Raw genomic sequence first — 21440 nt, forward strand, 5'->3', positions numbered from 1 at the left:
CCAATAATTAAGACAAGTTCAGTACACCAAGGAAGTTAGTCATAAGGGGAGGGAGGGGATGATAAAAGCATAGCAATTATGTTTCTCTCTTTGAAACCCCAGGCCAGGATTTAGCCTCCATTCAAGCTTTCCAGTCCTTATCGGCCGTCATCAGAACTGGAGGGGAAGTGAAGTTTACAAGGTCACGAGGAGGCCGCCCTCGGTATGCTGTCAGATGCCTGTTACTGTCCCTGCAGGCCAGGCCAGGCCAGGCTCCATTGACCTCAGTGACAGTCCACTGACTGTGCATTGAGAATAACCACAGGGTCTGTGACTACTAATGGTCTACTGGTCTCCTGAGTGGCGCAGTGGTCTAAGGCACTGCATCGCAGTGCTAACTGTGCCACTAGAGATCCTGGTTCGAATCCAGGCTCTGTCGCAGCCGGCCGCGACCGGGAGACTCATGGGCGGCGCACAATTGGCCCAGCGTCGTCCAGGGTAGGGGAGGGAATGGCCGGCAGGGATGTAGCTCAGTTGATAGAGCATGGCGTTTGCAATGCCAGGGTTGTGGGTTCGATTCCCACGGGGGGCCAGTATAAAAAATATGTATTCACTAACTGTAAGTCGCTCTGGATAAGAGCGTCTGCTAAATGAATAAAATGTAAAAATGTACTAGTCTGTTGAGTGAGGCCAACAGTAGCTAAACAGCCTCTTCAGAACAGCACAATGACAAACACAAAATCATTGCCTTGTGGCAATGTTTATCTAGGTATTTGTATCTTCCCCAAGACCCCCGTTGTAAAAAGGTTTATGGAGAGTTCTGGGAAACGGATAATTGTACCTGATGGGTTACATTTAAAGGGGCTAAGGTTACTGGATGTAGAATCCACCACTTTACTAGGCCCACAGTGCGTTTTACTGACAGTGTGTTTTACTGTCTGTTCATAAGTCCAAAACTGCAAGAAGATCTAGAGGGAGCATGGTTCATTTACATTTACATTTGAGTCATTTAGCAGACTTCCAGTTAGTGAGTGCATACATTTTCATACATGGTTCCTGTCTGACTTGTCACGGTTTCGGCCGAGGCTGCTCCTCCTCCTGGTTCGGGCAGGCTTCGGCGTTCGCCGTCCCCGGAATACTAGCTGCCACCGTTGTATGTTTCGTGTGTTGATTGCTTTGGTCTGTCTGGTACACCTGTGTCTGTTTGTGTCCTAATTACGTGTCCTATAAGTTCCCTGTTTTGTGTTAGTTATATTGTGTGTTGTTGTCCGCGTGTCGTTTGAGCTGCGTGTTTTGCGCTCTACATGTTTTGTTTTACGCATGTTGCGTACTGTTCTCGCCTCTGTATTTCGAGGTCGTGTAGTGATTATTGTTCACTTTACTATAGTAAAGTTTGTTGGACTAAACCTCTGTGTCCTGCGCCTGACTCCTCATCACATCCACATCGGTGCCAGACTGACAGAACAACACAACTTCTATGGAGTCAGCAGGATCAGCGACGACAACCTGGTCGCTAGAAGAACGGCTCAGTCAGCAGGACTCCATGATCCGGCAACTGGAGGCCGTTCTGGGCGAGGTGTCCAACACTCTGCACCGGTTGGTTAATGGAGAGGTGCCCACGTCCTCATACACCATCCCATCACCACCGGTCAGTCCTCCTCTCTCAGCGCCGGAACCCAGTGGTATTCGGCTCTCTCTCCCGAGGGCATATGACGGTTCTGCAGCCGGGTGTCAGGGGTTCCTCCTGCAGGTAGAACTATACCTGGCTACTATACACCCAGCGCCCTCGGGATACGAGAGCGTCTCCGCCCTCATCTCCTGTCTATCCGGAAAGGCGTTGGAGTGGGCCAACGCCGAATGGAGGAGAATAGATGCAGCTACCATCACCTACGCTGAGTTCTCCCGCCGCTTCCGGGCAGTCTTCGATCACCCACCTGAAGGGAAGGCAGCGGGGGAGCGTCTGTTCTACCTCCGACAGGAGAAGAGGAGCGCACAGGAGTTCGCACTGGAGTTCCGGACGTTAGCTGCGGATGCAGGATGGAATGAGAGGGCCCTCATCGACCAGTACCGGTGTAGCCTGCGAGAGGACGTTCGTCGTGAGCTGGCCTGCAGGGACACCAACCTATGCTTCGACCAGCTGGTGGACATCTCCATCCGGCTTGACACCCTGCTGGCCACCCGCGGACGTCCCGAGTGGGGGTCGTCCATTCCATCCTCCAGCACCTCCGAGCCAATTCCTATGGAGCTCGGGGGTGCTGGCGCTAGAGAGAGGAGGAGGGAGAACCCGAGGGGGGCCACCCCCTGCACCAACTGTGGCCGTGGAGGACACACCGCGGCCAGGTGCTGGGGAGGGTCTTCTGAGAGAGGGGACAACAGGTCACGCACTGGGGAGTCATTTCAGGTGAGTAGGCGCCCCACTTACCCAGAGCTCTCTGTTGGTCACATGAGTATTCCTGTGCGTTTTCCACAGGTGGCACCTCATTCCCAGCATAAGGCGCTAGTAGATTCAGGCGCAGCTGGGAACTTTATTGATCGGGCATTTTGTGCTAGGTTAGGAATTCCCCTTCGGCCGGTAGAAGTTCCATTCCCTGTCCACGCATTAGACAGCCGGCCGTTGGGGTCGGGTCTGATCAGGGATGTCACAGCACCGCTGACGATGACGACGCAGGGGGGTCATGAGGAAATCATTCAGTTCTATCTGATTGACTCTCCTGCGTACCCAGTGGTGTTGGGGCTTCCCTGGTTAAGCACCCACGATCCTACCATAGCGTGGCAACAGAGGGCTCTTATGGAGTGGTCTGCCCAGTGTGTAGGGAGATGTCTAGGTGTTTCCATAGGGGCGACCTCGGTAGAGAGTCCGAACCAAGTGCCCGCACTGCGCATTCCCCCCGAGTATGAGGATTTAGCACTAGCGTTTAGCAAATCGAGGGCAGCACGGCTACCTCCTCATAGACAGGGGGACTGTGCGATAAATCTCCAGACCGGAGCAGCTCTTCCCAGGAGTCATGTGTATCCCCTGTCTCAAGAGGAAACTGCGGCTATGGAGACTTACATAGCCGAGTCCTTGGCACAGGGATACATACGGTCCTCTACTTCTCCGGTCTCCTCGAGTTTCTTCTTTGTGAAGAAGAAGGACGGGGGATTGCGCCCGTGTATTGATTACCGTAGTCTCAATCAGATCACAGTAAAATACAGTTACCCACTTCCACTGATTGCGACGATGACGGAGTCATTACGCGGAGCGCGGTTCTTCACAAAGTTGGATCTCAGGAGCGCGTACAATTTGGTGCGCATTAGGGAGGGGGATTAATGGAAAACAGCATTTAGCACCACCTCGGGTCATTACGAGTATCTCGTCATGCCATACGGGTTAATGAATGCTCCTTCAGTCTTCCAATCCTTTGTTGACGAGATTTTCCGGGACATGCATGGGCAGGGTGTAGTGGTGTACATTGACGACATTCTAGTGTATTCTTCTACACGAGCCGAGCATGTAGCCCAGGTGCGCCGAGTATTGAGACGACTGTTGGAGCATGACTTGTATGTCAAGGCAGAGAAATGCCTGTTCTTCCAGGAGTCCGTCTCCTTTTTGGGTTATCGGTTGTCCGCGTCTGGCGTGGAGATAGAGGTAGATCGGGTAGCGGCTGTGCGTAATTGGCAAACTCCAACCACCGTAAAAGAGGTGCAGCGGTTCTTGGGTTTTGCTAATTACTACCGGAGGTTTATCCGGGGCTTTGGACAGGTTGCAGCTCCCATTACGTCCCTGCTAAAGGGGGGTCCGGTGCGCTTGCGGTGGTCAGCTGAGGCGGACAGGGCATTTGTCAAGCTGAAGAACCTGTTCGTCTCGGCCCCGGTGCTGGCGCATCCGGATCCCTATTTGCCTTTCCAAGTAGAGGTGGACGCGTCCGAGACCGGTATTGGGGCAGTCCTGTCACAACGGTCCGGCACGCCACCTAAGCTCCGCCCCTGTGCGTTCTACTCTAAGAAGCTCAGCTCGGCGGAGCGCAATTATGACGTTGGGGACAGGGAGCTGTTAGCTGTAGTCCAGGCCCTAAAGGTGTGGAGGCATTGGCTTGAGGGGGCTCAACACCCTTTCCTCATTCTGACTGATCACCGTAACCTGGAGTACATCCGGGCAGCTAGGAGATTGAACCCTCGTCAGGCTAGGTGGAACATGTTCCTGACCCGGTTTGTTTTTAAGATCACATACATCCCTGGGTCCCAGAACGGTAAGGCAGACGCCCTGTCCCGGCAGTATGACACAGAGGAGAGGTCCATTGAGCCTACTTCCATACTGCCGGAGTCTTGTCTGGTGGCTCCGGTAGTATGGGAGGTCGATACGGAAATCGAGCGGGCGCTGCGTACCGACCCTACTCCCCCCGAGTGTCCTGTGGGGCGGACGTACGTTCCGCTCGAGGTTCGTGATCGGCTTATTTCTTGGGCTCATACATCACCCTCCTCTGGACATCCTGGTATTGGTCGGACGGTGCACTGCCTTAGCGTGAAATACTGGTGGCCAACGTTAGCCAGGGATGTGAGGGTTTATGTCTCCTCCTGCCCGGTGTGTGCCCAGTGTAAGGCACCTAGACATTTGCCCAGGGGTAAGTTACATCCTCTGCCCGTTCCACAACGACCATGGTCCCATCTCTCGGTGGATTTTGTGACCGATCTACCCCCTTCCCAGGGTAATACCACCATTTTGGTCGTTGTGGATCGGTTTTCTAAGGCCTGTCGTCTCCTCCCACTGCCGGGTCTCCCTACTGCCCTACAGACCGCCGAGGCCCTCTTTACCCACGTGTTCCGGCACTATGGGGTCCCCGAGGATATTGTGTCCGACCGAGGTCCCCAGTTCACCTCCAGAGTCTGGGGGGCGTTCATGGAACGCCTGGGGGTCTCGGTTAGCCTTACCTCGGGGTACCACCCAGAGAGCAATGGGCAGGTTGAACGTGTGAACCAGGATGTGGGTAGGTTTTTGAGGTCCTATTGCCGGGACCGGCCGGAGGAGTGGTCGAGGTATATCCCCTGGGCAGAGATGGCCCAGAACTCTCTCCGCCACTCCTCCACCGGATTAACACCTTTCCAGTGTATTTTAGGGTATCAGCCGGTCCTGGCACCGTGGCACGAGAGCCAGACCGAGGCCCCTGCGGTGGACGAGTGGATTCGGCGCTCGGAGGAGACGTGGGACGCTGCCCATGTCCATCTGCAGCGTGCCATCCGTCAACACAAGGCGAGCGCCGATCGCCACCGCAGTGAGGGGCCGGTGTACGCACCGGGAGATCGAGTCTGGCTCTCGACTCGAAACCTGCCCCTCCGCCTGCCCTGCCGGAAGCTGGGTCGGCGGTTTGTGGGGCCCTTCAAAGTCCTGAGAAGATTGAACGAGGTGTGTTACAGATTACAACTGCCTATTGAGTACAAAAATATTAACCCCTCGTTCCATGTGTCTCTTCTCAGGCCGGTGGTAGCTGGTCCACTCCAAGAGGAGGAGATAGGAGAGACCTCTCCACCCCCTTTGGACATCGAGGGGGCACCGGCGTACAGGGTCCGGACTATATTGGACTCGAGGCGCCGGAGGAGTGGTCTCCAGTATCTCGTGGAGTGGGAGGGGTACGGTCCGGAGGAACGGTGCTGGGTGCCTAGGAGGGACATCCTCGACCCATCCCTCCTGACAGAGTTCCACCGTGGGCATCCCACGCGCCCGGGTCCGCGTCCTCCTGGCCGTCCCCGAGACCGGGGTCGGCGCACGGCTGGAGCCGCGCGTCAAGGGGGGGGTACTGTCACGGTTTCGGCCGAGGCTGCTCCTCCTCCTGGTTCGGGCAGGCTTCGGCGTTCGCCGTCCCCGGAATACTAGCTGCCACCGTTGTATGTTTCGTGTGTTGATTGCTTTGGTCTGTCTGGTACACCTGTGTCTGTTTGTGTCCTAATTACGTGTCCTATAAGTTCCCTGTTTTGTGTTAGTTATATTGTGTGTTGTTGTCCGCGTGTCGTTTGAGCTGCGTGTTTTGCGCTCTACATGTTTTGTTTTACGCATGTTGCGTACTGTTCTCGCCTCTGTATTTCGAGGTCGTGTAGTGATTATTGTTCACTTTACTATAGTAAAGTTTGTTGGACTAAACCTCTGTGTCCTGCGCCTGACTCCTCATCACATCCACATCGGTGCCAGACTGACATGACTACTGCATGTTTGGAGAGATTGTAGGTATTTTAAACAAATCTGCAGTTAACAACAGTTAATTTTGCAAGGTAGTGGGTAGAATACATTTTTAGTTTTTTGACTAGTTTGCCATCATAGTTTATTTAATTAATTAATGTGATGTTATTGATACTGTGGAAAACAAGCATTTGAGGAAAAAAAATGGATTGTTTTGTTTAGGGGTAAGATAATATATGTAAATGCCTTTGAGTTTGGTCCCAGATTGGCTTAACAAAGCATGACGTCTATAGTATCGAATGATGGAAGTTGAGCTCTATTGAGTCAGATTATCAAACAGATTTTGTCATCATTTAGAAGACAAAAAGTACTGATTTATAAAATTAATCAATAGAGGCTTGAACTTCATGTTTTAACCAATACAAATTTTGTACAAGCTGGTTGGCTATCATAATTTTGTTTGCCTGTTTTCCTTCGAAAAATCCCTTGTGCTTAGGCTATAATGTGTTTTTTTCTGAGCCCACCACGGCCATTTCCTATGGGGCTATTGTTTTAGGTGTGCACCTGCAAACCATGTTAATGGTTCTAATGGTGATGTTTGTTGATTGTACCAAACAAATTAGCTGTAACGTCCCATCTGCTAGCATTTATCACTACATAAGGTCTCTGGGGAGGAGACCAGGCGTCTAGTGTTGTGGTGCATTGGTTGCAGTGATGACACATCAAACCAAGGGAGTGTTTTAGGAGTGCTTAGCAGCATCTACAGTATGTCACAGGTTCAACTAAACTATTCTAAATAAAATAAAATAAAACTGTATTTGTCACATGCTTCGTAAACAACAGGTGTAGACTAACAGTGACATGATTCCTTCTAGCCCTGGTCTGTGTAGTAACAAGGATATTTAGACTAGTTTTAATCTCAAGAACATGACTGCCTGGTGAAAATGTATTTCTTCATGTCCTGTTTTCTTGACAGAGCCTTCTAGGCTACTTATCTTTCACATATGATAATATTGAAGAACAAACTGTGTCTTTGCATAATATGATGATGTGTATGTGTGTGTGGGAGGGAGGGAGGGAGGGAGGGAGGGAGGGAGGGAGGGAGGGAGGGAGGGAGGGAGGGAGGGAGGGAGGGAGAGAGAGCGAGAGAGAGAGAGAGAGAGAGAGAGAGAGAGAGAGAGAGAGAGAGAGAAGAGAGAGAGAGAGAGAGAGAGAGAGAGAGAGAGAGAGAGAGAGAGAGAGAGAGAGAGAGAGAGAGAGAGAGAGTTGGGGGATACATTTAAAGGAACTCAATGACTTTCTAAATGTAAAGATCCCCCAAATCCTCATTTGTGAAGACACAGTGAATGAGGTAGAATCAGTATAATAGCTGAGTAGGCTAAATGTGGAGTAGCTTGAAACCCTTTGAACTTAACTGCAGTGTCTATACAAAGGACCCCATGTAGGCTAATGTCAGGAGGAGGATGTAGCCTAATAAAGCGATTATCAGTAACATTAAACAATGCCATTATAATGTCTTTATAACTCAAATGTTGACATTTCTCATTGCTTATCCAGCTACTACCTTCATGGTTTCTTCATGGAGAACAGCTCCACCACCGCCAGCAATCCTAATTGAAGATGTTTCTCAAGTAATTGCAGTGCTGCCACAATAATACGTTTATTCTGTCTGTCAAGTCCCTCTCTAAGAAATGGGAGTGGCTTGGTTGAGGGGCGTGCCCATTAATGTAGCCTACCTTTTCACTAAGCGCGCCCCCGAAATCAGCAGTCTGGTGCCTGCAGTGTAGCCCACAATAGTTATCTGTTTGTAGCCTACAACCGGCCCCTCTCTCTGCAGTATGCATGTTCTCCAGGGGATCCGCGAACCGCTCACGACCCAACGCACGTTACTGGTGAGAAACCCCCCAGCCAAGAGTCAAGCATAATCGATTTGAATGTGGCAGACGCGCAAGCACTTAAGAGTTGGAATAGGTTGGAAAGCCCGAGTGACCGGAGCAGCTGTGCAAGAGGCATACTTGTATTCGGTGGTGCTGCTCTCTACTTAACGTGGACAATCATGCATGTGCTGTTTTGGGGACTAGGGTTTCTGCTATTTCTCCCAGACGTTTTGAATGTAGTGTTATCCACGGAGAGATCGCTATTGAATTCAAGAAAAGGTAAAGTATTTCGACCTGCCCAAAAAATGTTTTACCATGTGATGTGTTATTTTGTAACCGGTATGCAGAGAATGAATGACTTTTTTCAGGATCAGCAAAACACATGACTTGCAATGCATTTATACATTTATAATGGTCTTATGTTTTTGAATTACTTCATTTCACAGGGCAAACGTAATTAACTCATATAACATTATTATTATTATAGTTATTATTATTATAATTATGTATTATCATTGCTTATGATATAGCCGTTATACCATGGCTTTCTTCACCAGCTAAAGTGCCTAAACAGCTTGGCGCATACGAGATTGTAACTCCGGCGCGAGTGAATGAAGCCGGTGACAACTTTCCCACGAGCGTGCACTTCAAAAGGAAAAGGCGGAGTGTGGACGGTGTCCCTGGCAACTCCTCCGATCAATGGGCCTCTCCAACAATCCATTTCAAAATATCTGCGTTCGGACAGAGCTATCACCTCAACCTGACACTCGAGTCCGGATTTATCGCTCCGCTATACACAGTGACAGTACTAGGAGCACCTACCAGAGGTAACATAACGGATTTCACCCTGGAGGAGGAGGCGGAGGAGGATACGGAGTATCAGCACTGCTTCTATAAAGGACATGTGAATGCTCAAACGGAGCACACCGCAGTCATCAGTCTCTGCTCTGGATTGGTGAGTCCAAGCACTTTGAGTAGCCCTCCCTTGATACAGTGTTCTACAATGTTTCTCTAGTCTGCACTATGATAGGCGCACGTGTTATATGACTAGATATGAAACTGTAATACCAATTGTTTACTATGCAGCTGTTCACATAATAATACTATGGCAACATGAGAACATTAGGGGAACCTTACCTGGCAACGGAGTGCATTTTTACCTCTGCACAAAGCGCGCCTTTCCAGCCTTGTGCATTTGTGTTCAACATGCAAGTGGTGACTGTTAATGAGAGACAGACATTATGTTAGCTCTTGTATCCCTGACAATCTAAAACGAGCTGCTAAGATAAATAACTTTGTGCCTAGATGTCCTCTCTCTTGTCCTCCTCCACTTCATCCATCATTCACTCTGGATGCATGCTCCTCCGGTCGCTGGTGACGTCCTACGCACATTAGTGCAGAGGGAGCGCCAGTGGTGCTGACGTCATCACGATTCAGTCTCGGACAAGAACATAATATCCATTCATGCATGACGTTGTGGAGTAGAAATTCCCTAGGGATACTTACAGATTGTATTGATAACAATTATTAACTAACTGCGAACATCTTTGAGGTCATCACAAATCAAACAAATGGTTTTTTTTTTTTTTTTTTTTTTACATTTTAGTCATTTTTAGCAGACGCTCTTATCCAGAGCGATTTACAGTTAGTGAGTGCATACATGTTTTTTTTCTTACTGGCCCCGCGTAGGAATCGAACCCACAACCCTGGCGTTGCAAGTGCCATGCTCTACCAACTGACCTACAGGGGGACCTGTACTATAGGCCTAGTTAGCTTGCTTGTGGATATCATTTGACATTAAAATAAAACAAAGTTAATGTTGGTCTATGGGTGTGATTCATGCCAATAAAATGCACTATTAAAAAGTGAAAATGATCAAGCATTTATAGGCTATTTATTCATACATCCAAGGACTTGTAACTTGCTCTGGACCTATTCACAGGGAAACGGTCAGAAGTAGGTATATGCACACTGATATATTATGAATCATATCCACTTACCATGAATTAACCACTTTCTCATTTCAATTCCACTTTGTAATTTAAATTACGTGAGTCATCATCCTCAGTCATAATGAGAGGGGCTCCCACAACTAAATCAATACTTGGTGTTGTCATTATACAGTATCTTGTTTGCATGTGAGTACAATGGTGAATATTCCCAATGGTCATTACATTTTGCATACAGCAGACCTACAGTATATGATATGCCTTTTTCCCTAGTTTGAGGTGGTTTCAATCTCATACATAAGCAATGAAATACATTTTCATGGTGAATTAGGTTCACTCTGGGCCACCCTATTGGTCTGTAACATTGCCCAGTGCAGCATTGTCCAACTCAATCTAAATTAGAAATGAGTGCTGTTTCCACATTGCTTAGCTTTGCACTTTGCTTGTCTGGTGTATCTTTGACCTCCAAGTTAACTAGTAGTACAGCCTGTGCTTTATGAAATGCAACAAGGCTTCCACCAAGTCTGCCAACTGTGCCAAGAAACAAACAAAAAGAGTTGCATTGTTTTCTGATAGGTATCATAGGACTCATTCTTCTCCTTTTTCCTCTCTTTTGCAGGGACCATTTTACTAATATGCATGCAAATACATGTATTTCAACACATTCTCATCACATGAATAGCTGTGTATAAAAGCCAGTGGGGGCCCTGACAAGGAGCATTTCAACTAATATTTTGAGTGTGTCCATGCAATACGAATCCACACTCCAATGTTACTGCAGTTATTTCAAACAATTCTGTTTCCTCCTGTTTTCTCCCTCTCAGCTTGGCACTTTCAGGTCACCAGAAGGGGAGTTTTTTGTGGAGCCCCTTCACAGCTACAATGGAGAGCACTATGAAGAAGAACACACCAAACCTCATATTGTGTACAGGAAGAAGGCCCCCAAGAAAGAGGCAGCCGGGGAGGACACTGCTTGTGACACATCAGGTACAATGAAATAATGAGAGGAGAGATGCAATGGAGATTTTTGGTCTGATATTTTTATTTTTTATTTTTTTTGTGAGAAAGAGAGAGAGAACGAGCGAGAGAGCTGTGTCAGTTTCATTGCGTCCGCTGACAGTTTCAACCTTCACCTGGTGTCTGATGGCTCTGAGTGGAGAGGAGAAGAGAGAGGATGGGACTCCCTGTCAGAGCTGCTACATGTGTAAACAAATGTGTGTGTGTGTGTGTGTCTCAGTCTCCCTGATAACACGCCCCTCGTTAACCAGCCTTTAACAAGTTCACACAGACGTAAGCAAGGAAGGATAATCATTGTCTCTCATATACAGTATTATATCCCAAAACTCCACTATATGATTCGCAATTGAACTTATTATAGTAATTTTACAATTATAGTCATGACCAATGACCATGCTACTGTGCTGTCTTGTTTAGACTTTGGTGTAAAGCAGTGGCATCATTTTGCTCATAGAACTGAGGAAATACAGTAAAAAAAATTGAAGTTGTGAATGAATGTTGTAAGGCAGATATAACAAGTTATGAGTGGTTCTTTAGTGACTGACATACAGTATCTGAAAGACAATATAACTGTAACCAGTCATTCTTATGATCTCACCATCCTTCAGGCAAACACATTGTGGCACAGCAATTTCACTTGAACAACTGATTACACAGAGGTGTATGCAGATGCTATGCACCCTACAATGCAGTATGTGCAAAAGGTCAGAGGTTATTCAAGTTTTCAAGAGCAAAGGGCAGAATATGCATGCATCTTACCTCTAATTTCCCTAGCAAGTTCTACTATAACTGGGTACTTTTTCAGCTCATGCACAGGACAACCATTTTGGAAGTTCTTCCTAGTATCGCCGAATCTCTGTTTATTGCTACAAGTTCCTGTTGACTCTTGCACTTCCTGTGATCATTTGATAAGAAAACACGATAGGCACACTACCATGAAGACACTGTGTAAATTGTATTGTAGGAAAGTGATGCCAACTTCAAACATTTAAGTATGAATTACTATGAAAATAAATCTGAATGATATTGAGTAGAGTAATATGCAAAACATTTCACTACTCATAGGTGTGTGTGTGTGTTTGTGTATGTTACATCTCAGATTTGATGACCTAAAAATTAATTTGAGTTCAATAGATTTTTGAAAAAGTTGGGATGCATATAAGACATTGTGCAGGCTTTTACAGGTAACCTTTGTAGCTCTGGATTTTCAAGGGAATATGTTTCAGTCTGAATAGAATCATGGGTAGCAGAAACAGCTCAACTTTTGTGCTGGAGACGGGGTCGAAAAGAAGAGTGGAGTGGTACTTGTGCTACTCCATTGCATTTGGTTGTCATTTCAAGATTAAAATCAGACTCAGAAGTCACCCTGAGTCATCCCTGGTGCTCCTCCTTGAGATGTTGGGGCTTTGCTCCATCTTTGGTGTGTGGCCGAGTGCCAGACTTACCTAAAGTGAACGCAACCCACGCCCTCATCTCTCCTCCTCTCCTCCCCACTCCTTCTCTCTCCAGGCCCTTGGACCGCAACACTTTCGTTTTGACTAATTCTTTTAGCAATAATATGCAAAGAAGAGCAGCAGCATATTCACTTTGTATGCATTCACAAGCATTACCTGGCAGTAGCAGAAAAACAGTGCTTTCAAGTAGGCTTGAGCGGTATACTGTGTATACTGTATACTGGTGTATTTTGAAATACTGACAGTATGATTTTCAATACTGTCAAAATATTATTATTATTTTTATTTTTTATGGTTGGGGGTCCCCGAAAGCTCGGGGATGCGTGCTACACCACTGCTTATAACTATAAGTTAACTATCTAAGATTTGCCAAATAAATTATCTCCTGCTCAGGGCTCCAGCTATGTATTTGGTTTGCTAACTTGCTAGTTAAATGGCTAGCTTTCCAGATCAAGCTTCTTGGTTACAGCAGAGACAATCAATCCCCTCCTGGATCAAGATCCCTGCTGCCTACATTTTTTTGGTGCATCAAAACAAATTACGCTTGGAAAGAAATACCGCCCCTTGTGTGCACTGCCGGTAATACAGTATATCCTGGTATGGTCCAGGAACGGTATAAAGTTATGAAAATCTGGATACCGCCGAACCATACTTTCATGAAAGAAAGAATGACAGTTGATGGTATGATAAATGCAATAGCCTGTCATACAAGCTTGCAGTATAAGCTTGTGTTTTATATTGAGAGTATTATATTCATTTGACCATCTCTTTTCCAGGACATAAACACAGACACAAGAGGAACAGGGACAAGGTGAGGAGACATCCGATGGCCAGCAGCAGCAGCAGCGGCATGCTGAATGACCTGGAGAGCCTGTCTGCAGGCCTGACTGCCAATCCCTTCTCCAGATCAGAGAGAGAGAGCAGCAGACGGCCGGCTAATGACAGCAGCAGTGACTCAGTACCTCACAGGAGATCAAAGCGCTTCCTCTCCTATCCCCGCTTTGTAGAAGTCATGGTGGTGGCAGACAGCAAGATGGTGGAACATCACGGGAGCAACCTTCAGCACTACATTCTCACGTTAATGTCCATCGTAAGTTCTGCTCAGTTAACCACCCGACCGCCAGCCAGTTAGCCAGCCTCTTTGATTGTAGGGGAGTGGGGCTGTATTCTGTTGTGTCCCGGGCCATCGGCAGCAGGCAGGCAGGCAGGCAGGCAGGCAGGCGGAGGGGTCAGAGGGCTCAGAGGGCTCAGAGGGAAAGGGCAGCCCATGGCAGGAGTAAACAAACATTTTTGAACGGTCATGAAAGGGGCAGCATGATGTGTACCTGTCTGACAGCTTTGATGAAAGTGAAAAAATAAGCTCTGGTATGTCGCATAGATGGCATACTCCTGCCCACTTCATATAAAGGCTTCCTCCGGTGTCTGTGGCTGAGAGCCTAGGGAGTAGCTAACCTGGCCTATATTCTGATCCTGGTAGTCTGCATTCCCTACAGGATCTAACTGCAGCCATAATAAACCTCTCAAACAGGACAACGAGAACATGTTTTCTTCCCTTAAAACTGCATGTTGATTTAGAATGTCTGAACCGCTGATTGAGTACACTCCTAAAGGGTTTGATGTATGTTGGCTACTGAAATATATTGATGTTTAAAAAAAACGGGTGATTTTTCTGTCTATAATCTTTTCCTTCAGGTGTCTTCCATCTACAAGGATCCCAGCATCGGAAATCTGATTAACATTGTGATTGTCAAGTTAGTCATAATTAACAATGAGCTGGTAAGATTACAACACTAACTCTAATCCTAATCCTTTTCAGAGAAATACAATGCATTGCATTCATTCATCAGCCCCAGAAGCACAGTACAGTACTGTAAACCTCTCCCTTGTTCTCTCTACTGTAGGATGGCCCTACCATTTCCTTCAATGCACAGACCACTTTAAAGAACTTCTGTATCTGGCAACAGAGGCAAAATCACCAAGATGAGAACCATCACTCCTACCACGACACAGCCATTCTCATCACCAGGTACACTGTCTCTCCTACCACCACACAACCATTCTCATCACCATCTCTTGGGGTAACGGCTAAAGTGTTGTGTTGACAGTCCTAGGTTCGAGCCACGGTTGGGTCTACCCCCAGAATTCGCTGTAATATGTTGTCTTTTGTTTATTCTCTGGTGGAACAGTACAATGGGATTCTGGGGTGTGAAACCAGTGACATAACTTCCATCTGTGTGTTCTTCACAGGCAGGACATCTGCCGAGCGCGGGATAAGTGTGACACTTTAGGTAAGAGGAGCTCTCAATACACATGCAATACAGACTGTACAACATAACGTTTGATTGATGACAGTTTCATAATAATATTGATGTACTTATAATGATGCTGCTTTTGATGGGGCTGATGACAATGTAATGATGATGAAGGTGATGATGGTGATGACGATGCTCTAATAACAAATATGATGATGATGATGATTATTATACTCTTGGTTTGCAGGGCTTGCAGAGCTGGGTACAGTGTGTGATCCATACAGAAGTTGCAGTATTAGTGAGGACAATGGACTCAGCACTGCGTTCACTATCGCCCATGAACTAGGCCATGTGTGAGTACTGCATGCTCTCTATACTCTGATTGATTTCATGTAATCAAAATGTTGCAGCTGTATTAGTTTGTCATGCTATCTCAGGCAAATGTCTTATGTGGCCCTGGTTTTGCTCTCAAAATCTTTCCAAGCTCCAAGACCTAAGTCTGCATGTACAAAGTCCCAAGTCAGCATGCGCCAGCCAGCCAGCCTTCATCCAGCTTGGCCAAACAACTCCAGGCCACTACATTGGAGACTGTTACAGACTTTAACAACCCTCGTGTCTTAGACAAATACCATTTTTTCGCCACACACACAAAAGGTGGGATTGTGGTGACACCGCTGCTGAAGTCTGCTTAGCGTCAAAGCTCGGTGGAATGCAGTACCTGTCATATTGTACCATAGAGGTGCCATACAGTACAGTACAGTACAGTACCATAGGAGAGAACTACCATACTATATAATACGTATCCCCTGTGACCCTACTCTCCAAGACACTGGCCCCGGCACAGACCGGCTGCTAATGTTAACCCCAACCAGCCCAGTCAGTTAACCCTGTGTGTTACCAGTCTGCTGCCTAAAGGATGAGGTTTTATTTATCACAGTAAAACAAATCTCCCAAAACTGGTCCTTTAGTGGTTAGCTTAGCAATCAGCCCAACATGTAGGTTTATTGATGGTGTGTTAGAGGGTTAGACCTGTGTGTTGTGGTGAATATACAGTGGCTTGCGAAAGTATTCACCCCCATTGGGATTTTTCCTATTTTCTTGCCTTACAACTGGAATTAAATTTGATTTTTTGGGGGTTTGTATCATTTGATTTACACAACATGCCTACCACTTTGAAGATGATATTTTTTATTGTGAAACAAACAAGAAATAAGACAAAAAAAAACAGAAAACTTGAGCGTGCATAACTATTCACCCCTCTAAAGTCAATACTTTGTAGAGCCACCTTTTGCAGCAATTACAGCTGCAAGTCTCTTGGGGTATGTCTCTATAAGCTTGGCACATCTAGCCACTGGGATTTTTGCCCATTCTTCAAGGCAAAACTGCTCCAGCTCCTTCAAGTTGGATGGGTTCCGCTGGTGTACAGCAATCTTTAAGTCATGCCACAGATTCTCAATTGGATTGAGGTCTGGGCTTTGACTAGGCCATTCCAAGACATTTAAATGTTTCCCCTTAAACTACTCAAGTGTTGCTTTAGCAGTATGCTTAGGGTCATTGTCCTGCTGGAAGGTGAACCTCCATCCCAGTCTCAAATCTCTGGAAGAATGAAACAGGTTTCCCTCAAGAATTTCCCTGTATTTAGTGCCATCCATCATTCCTTCAATTCTGACCAGTTTCCCAGTCCCTGCCAATGAAAAACATCTCCACAGCATGATGCTGCCACCACCATGCTTCACTGTGGGGATGGTGTTCTCGGGGTGATGAGAGGTGTTGGGTTTGCGCCAGACATAGCGTTTTCCTTGATGGCCAAAAAGCTAAATTTTAGTCTCATCTGACCAGAGTACCTTCTTCCATATGTTTGGGGAGTCTCCCACATGCCTTTTGGCAAACACCAAACGTGTTTGCTTATTTGTTTCTTTAAGCAATGGCTTTTTTTCTGGCCACTCTTCCGTAAAGCCCAGCTCTGTGGAGTGTACAGCTTAAAGTTGTCCTATGTACAGATACTCCAATCTCCGCTGTGGAGCTTTGCAGCTCCTTCAGGGTTATCTTTGGTCTCTTTGTTGCCTCTCTGATTAATGCCCTCCTTGCCTGGTCCGTGAGTTTTGGTGGGCGGCCCTCTCTTGGCAGGTTTGTTGTGGTGCCATATTCTTTCCATTTTTTAATAATGGATTTAATGGTGCTCCGTGGGATGTTCAAAGTTTGGGATATTTTTTTATAACCCAACCCTGATCTGTACTTCTCCACAACTTTGTCCCCGACCTGTTTGGAGAGCTCCTTGGTCTTCAGGGTGCCGCTTGCTTGGTGGTGCCCCTTGCTTAGTGGTGTTGCAGACTCTGGGGCCTTTCAGAACAGGTGTATATATACTGAGATCATGTGACAGATCATGTGACACTTAGATTGCACACAGGTGGACTTTATTTAACTAATTATGTGGGCTTCATAGCAAAGGGGGTGAATACATATGCACGCACCACTTTTCCGTTATTTATTGTTTAGAATTATTTTAAACAAGTTTTTTTTTTTCATTTCACTTCACCAATTTGGACTATTTTGTGTATGTGCATTACATGAAATCCAAATAAAAATAAATTTAAATTACAGGTTGTAATGCAACAAAATTGTAAAAACGCCAAGGGGGATGAATACTTTTGCAAGGCACTGTATGTTCTCACTTGTTGTTTGGCCCCCTGACAGATTCAACATGCCCCATGATGACAGCAACAAGTGCAAAGAGGAGGGGGTTAAAATACAGCAGCATGTGATGGCACCCACACTCAACCACTACACTAATCCCTGGATGTGGTCCAAGTGTAGCAGGAAATACATCACGGAGTTCCTTGAGTATGTATTGTTTTCTAGTATAGACATTCATGTCATTATGGAGAAGTGTTATTGTCGTTAGCATTAGTAGCACCACGCTCTTATCGCAGTAAGGGTTAAATGACCAGTCAGCTATTCAATCAAAACTGGTATCTGGACATTTCTGGGTTAAAGGGAAACAACATTACTTCAATGTTGTCAGTATCTGTTTGGAATGTGTAATACTTCCAGATATGTTTGTTTGATTGAATAGAGCTCCAGGTATTAGTAGTGGTTCTGATATTGTACAGAATACTGCCTGTCCACCTGTACTGAGTGTGTTTTCTGTCTGTTTGTGTCTTTGTTTTTTTTTGTTTTTTCTTTAAGTCATTTTATTTTTATTTCTTAATAGCACAGGGTATGGCGAGTGCTTACTTGATGAGCCCATTTCTAGGCCATACAGTCTGTCGCAGCAGCTGCCTGGACGGATATACAATGTCAATAAACAATGTGAATTGATATTTGGGCCGGGGACACAGGTGTGCCCATATATGGTAAGAGAATGAACCATGCGCAATTAAAATGTCATGTTTTGCACATTGGTCTGTCAAAGACACAGGAAGTACCCAGACACTCAGTTCACTGTCTAGTCCTACATTACTGTAGTCTATGGCTCCAGACATTCTATACTAGAGTCACCTTAATCTGTTATGTAATATCCAATAGCTGCCCCAGTAATCTCTCAGCTAGGCCTTCTGTATGCGTTAAATAATTTGTTTACATGCTACACCTCCTGTGTAGCCCTGGCTTAGCTCCAGGCTTTGTTTAAAGGGAACACACCTTGTAAGAGATACAAGAGTATACAGTAATGTCTGTGGATGGGGCTCAGACAGGGGAATGGTAACAGTGTGTGTGTGTTCTCCAGGTCCAGTGCCGCAGGCTGTGGTGCACCAGCCCAGAGGGGGCCCAGAGGGGCTGCAGGACCCAACACATGCCCTGGGCCGACGGAACAGAGTGCTCTCCAGGAAAGGTAAGTACCAGAGAGATGTACCGCAATATATAGGGATCTGACAGGGAGAAGGAAGGAAATGGACAGATTGTGATAATTGGAGAGGGTGAGATAAAGAGAAAGATACAATTAAAAGTGAGAGAATAAGAGGGACTAGCACCAGATACTTATGTAGTGTGTACACACAGAGAGAGAGAGAGAGAGAGAGAGAGAGAGAGAGAGAGAGAGAGAGAGAGAGAGAGAGAGAGAGAGAGAGAGAGAGAGAGAGAGAGAGAGAGAGAGAGAGAGAGAGAGAGAGAGAGAGAGAGAGAGAGAGAGAGAGAGAGAGAGAGAGAGAGAGAGAGAGAGAGAGAGAGAGAGAGAGAGAGAGAGAGAGAGAGAATCAAATAGTATCATTAATCTGTGCATGAACATACAAACACATACACCCCAAGCCAGCTTAATCACTATGCTGGAGCATATTGGAAATGTTCAATGATATGAACTGCCAAAAAACACCCCATAAATAACCACAAAGGAAACTTTGATTTGAACTTTCTTTGTTTCAGCTGCTATTTGAATGACTCATGACTATAACATCTGTCAGGCTTTATTTAATCAAAAGCAAAATGACAAAACAAAACAACAAGTTCAGAGAAGCCTGCCACAAAATCAATTTACCAATGACAACTCAATATAAACACATAATTGAACATGAGTGGGGCACACGTGGCAGTTGCTCCAAATCCCTCCATTTGTTTAAACATATTTGGAACTTGGGTTAGGATGGTTTTGTTTTCTCCAGAGCCTGTATTATTATGAGGCAGTAATAGGCTTATGGTGGAGCTGTGAATAGAGGCTTGTGGAGATTTCCCTCTACATTACTGGTTTAGTGTAGCTTCTAATTAGGCCCTCTACCAAACTCTTCACTTCCTGGCTGTCTGTCTGACATAAAAGAGATGTGGGGTGGCCGGGCCGGCCTGCTGAGGTCCCACAGCACACATGTTCAGAGCCTGCTCTGTTTACACATTGTATTCCTGCATACAAACCAACCAACCTCATGCCAAGCCCATGCCAAGCTCAACCCTTCAACACCGAGGCTGCCGCCTTTTACAATGCAGTCGTTGACGCCAACGAAAATGGATCCTCCGTTATAACCTGAAACATATCTTCCCCTTTGTGTTCACTTACCCTCAGACAGACACATTTGTAATGGGTGCCTTTTTGGGTTCTGTCTTTTTCCATTCGTTTGGTAATTTTTCCCAGATTAACATCAAAGGAGGTTGTGAAGTGCTTTCAATTATTTATATTTTTTGTCATTTAGCAGACGCTCTTATCCAGAGCGACTTACAGTTAGTGAGTGCATACAATGTTTTATTTAAAAAAATAAAATAAAATAATACTGGCCCCCCGTGGGAAACGAACCCACAACAATGGCGTTGCAAACGCCATGCTCTACCAACTGAGCTACATCCCTCTGCCGGCCATTCCCTCCCCTACCCTGGACGACTTGTGCGCCGCCCCATGGGTCTCCCGGTCGCGGCCGGCTACGAACCAGAGCCTGGATTCGAACCAGGATCTCTAGTGGCACAGCTAGCACTGCGATGCAGTGCCTTAGACCACTGCGCCACTCGGGAGACATGTGTTGCCAGTGTGCAGGCTAAGGTTTCATTCTCTCTCTCTCTCTCTCTCTCTCTCTCTCTCTCTCTCTCTCTCTCTCTCTCTCTCTCTCTCTCTCTCTCTCTCTCTCTCTCTCTCTCTCTCTCTCTCTCTCTCTCTCTCTCTCTCTCTCTCTCTCTCTCTCTCTCCAGCACTGTAAACATGGCCAGTGCATTACCAAGGAGCATGATGTCACGCCCGTGGAGGGGGCGTGGGGAGGCTGGTCTCCGTTTGGCTCCTGCTCGCGGACGTGTGGCGGGGGCATCAAAATCGGCAACCGCGAGTGCAACCAACCCATGTAAGCACAGCCTTTGTAGTCATGCAAGTCTACTGGACTGTGTCTCCCTTGGAGCTGCCGTGGTCAATGTTCCATACCATCAAGCCTCCTTAAATGAATTCTTTACATATCAATCCTAAAGTACAAGATTTGACGATGTATTTATTTACCACCTTCATCCAGGCCCAAGAACGGGGGGAAGTACTGTGTGGGGCGCAGGATGAAGTTCCGCTCGTGTAACTCAGAGCCCTGCTCCAAGCAGAAGAGAGACTTCAGAGAGGAGCAGTGTGCGGCCTTCGATGGCCGGCACTTCAACATCAACGGTCTACCTCCTAATGTGCGCTGGGTACCCAAATACAGCGGAAGTAAGAACATCTTCTTTCTCTTGACGCCTTCTGGGTTTTGCATTTTACTAATACAGAGAAAAATCTATGTACTGGACTGTTTAGGCCGTTAGAAATTGTGCCATTGTAAGCAAACTAAGGCTTCCTGTAGATGTGCACAAAGCACTCTGAGTGCTCAGTGAATCAATGTGATACAGCATGAGGACACTAAGTCAACTTGTTAGAGCATCCATATGGTTGAATTCATTAGCCCCTTTAATGTGGTCAGTGGACTGTTTTCACCATTCAACCTTCCTCTCCTGTCCTGTAGTTCAGATGAAGGATCGCTGTAAGCTGTTTTGCAGGGTGGCTGGCAGCACCGCCTACTATCAGCTCAGGGATCGGGTCATCGACGGCACGCCATGTGGCCCCGACACCAATGACATCTGTGTGCAGGGCCTGTGCAGGGTGAGACTGACACACAGCCTTTAACAGCTTCAGCCTGACAGCTAACCTAATATGCCATTCATAACTGTCATAAGATAATAATGGTATTATTTTAAAATGAGAAGAATATTGTTCACAGAGGAGGTGTGTTTCTTCATTTTACTGTACTCCCTATTAGAGGCAACTCGAACTAAACCCAACTATACCTGAATAGAGTTTCACTTTGGTGCTGTTTACGATAGAGATTTCCTGTCAGATGTGTTACAGTGAT

At 46.5% G+C, this 21440-nt stretch overlaps 1 protein-coding gene across 1 annotated transcript in view; it reads left to right on the forward strand.

The window, feature by feature from the left end:
- The first annotated feature begins 7991 nt into the window (after positions 1-7991).
- adamts9 (ADAM metallopeptidase with thrombospondin type 1 motif, 9) overlaps positions 7992-21440 on the forward strand; it is a 37036-nt gene continuing 23587 nt past the window's right edge. Inside the window, exons 1-14 of the mRNA XM_084173914.1 lie at positions 7992-8283; positions 8562-8959; positions 10778-10940; positions 13201-13514; positions 14117-14200; positions 14326-14450; positions 14672-14712; positions 14924-15029; positions 17371-17517; positions 17888-18029; positions 18401-18505; positions 20275-20420; positions 20583-20764; positions 21054-21190. Of these exons, the coding sequence (XP_084030040.1) occupies positions 8184-8283; positions 8562-8959; positions 10778-10940; positions 13201-13514; positions 14117-14200; positions 14326-14450; positions 14672-14712; positions 14924-15029; positions 17371-17517; positions 17888-18029; positions 18401-18505; positions 20275-20420; positions 20583-20764; positions 21054-21190 (2190 nt within the window). The 5' untranslated portion in view covers positions 7992-8183. The remainder of the gene's footprint in view (positions 8284-8561; positions 8960-10777; positions 10941-13200; positions 13515-14116; positions 14201-14325; positions 14451-14671; positions 14713-14923; positions 15030-17370; positions 17518-17887; positions 18030-18400; positions 18506-20274; positions 20421-20582; positions 20765-21053; positions 21191-21440) is intronic.

The sequence above is a fragment of the Coregonus lavaretus genome (genome assembly GCF_964263955.1).
Source record: "Coregonus lavaretus genome assembly, chromosome: 12".
Taxonomy (NCBI): Eukaryota; Metazoa; Chordata; class Actinopteri; order Salmoniformes; family Salmonidae; genus Coregonus; species Coregonus lavaretus.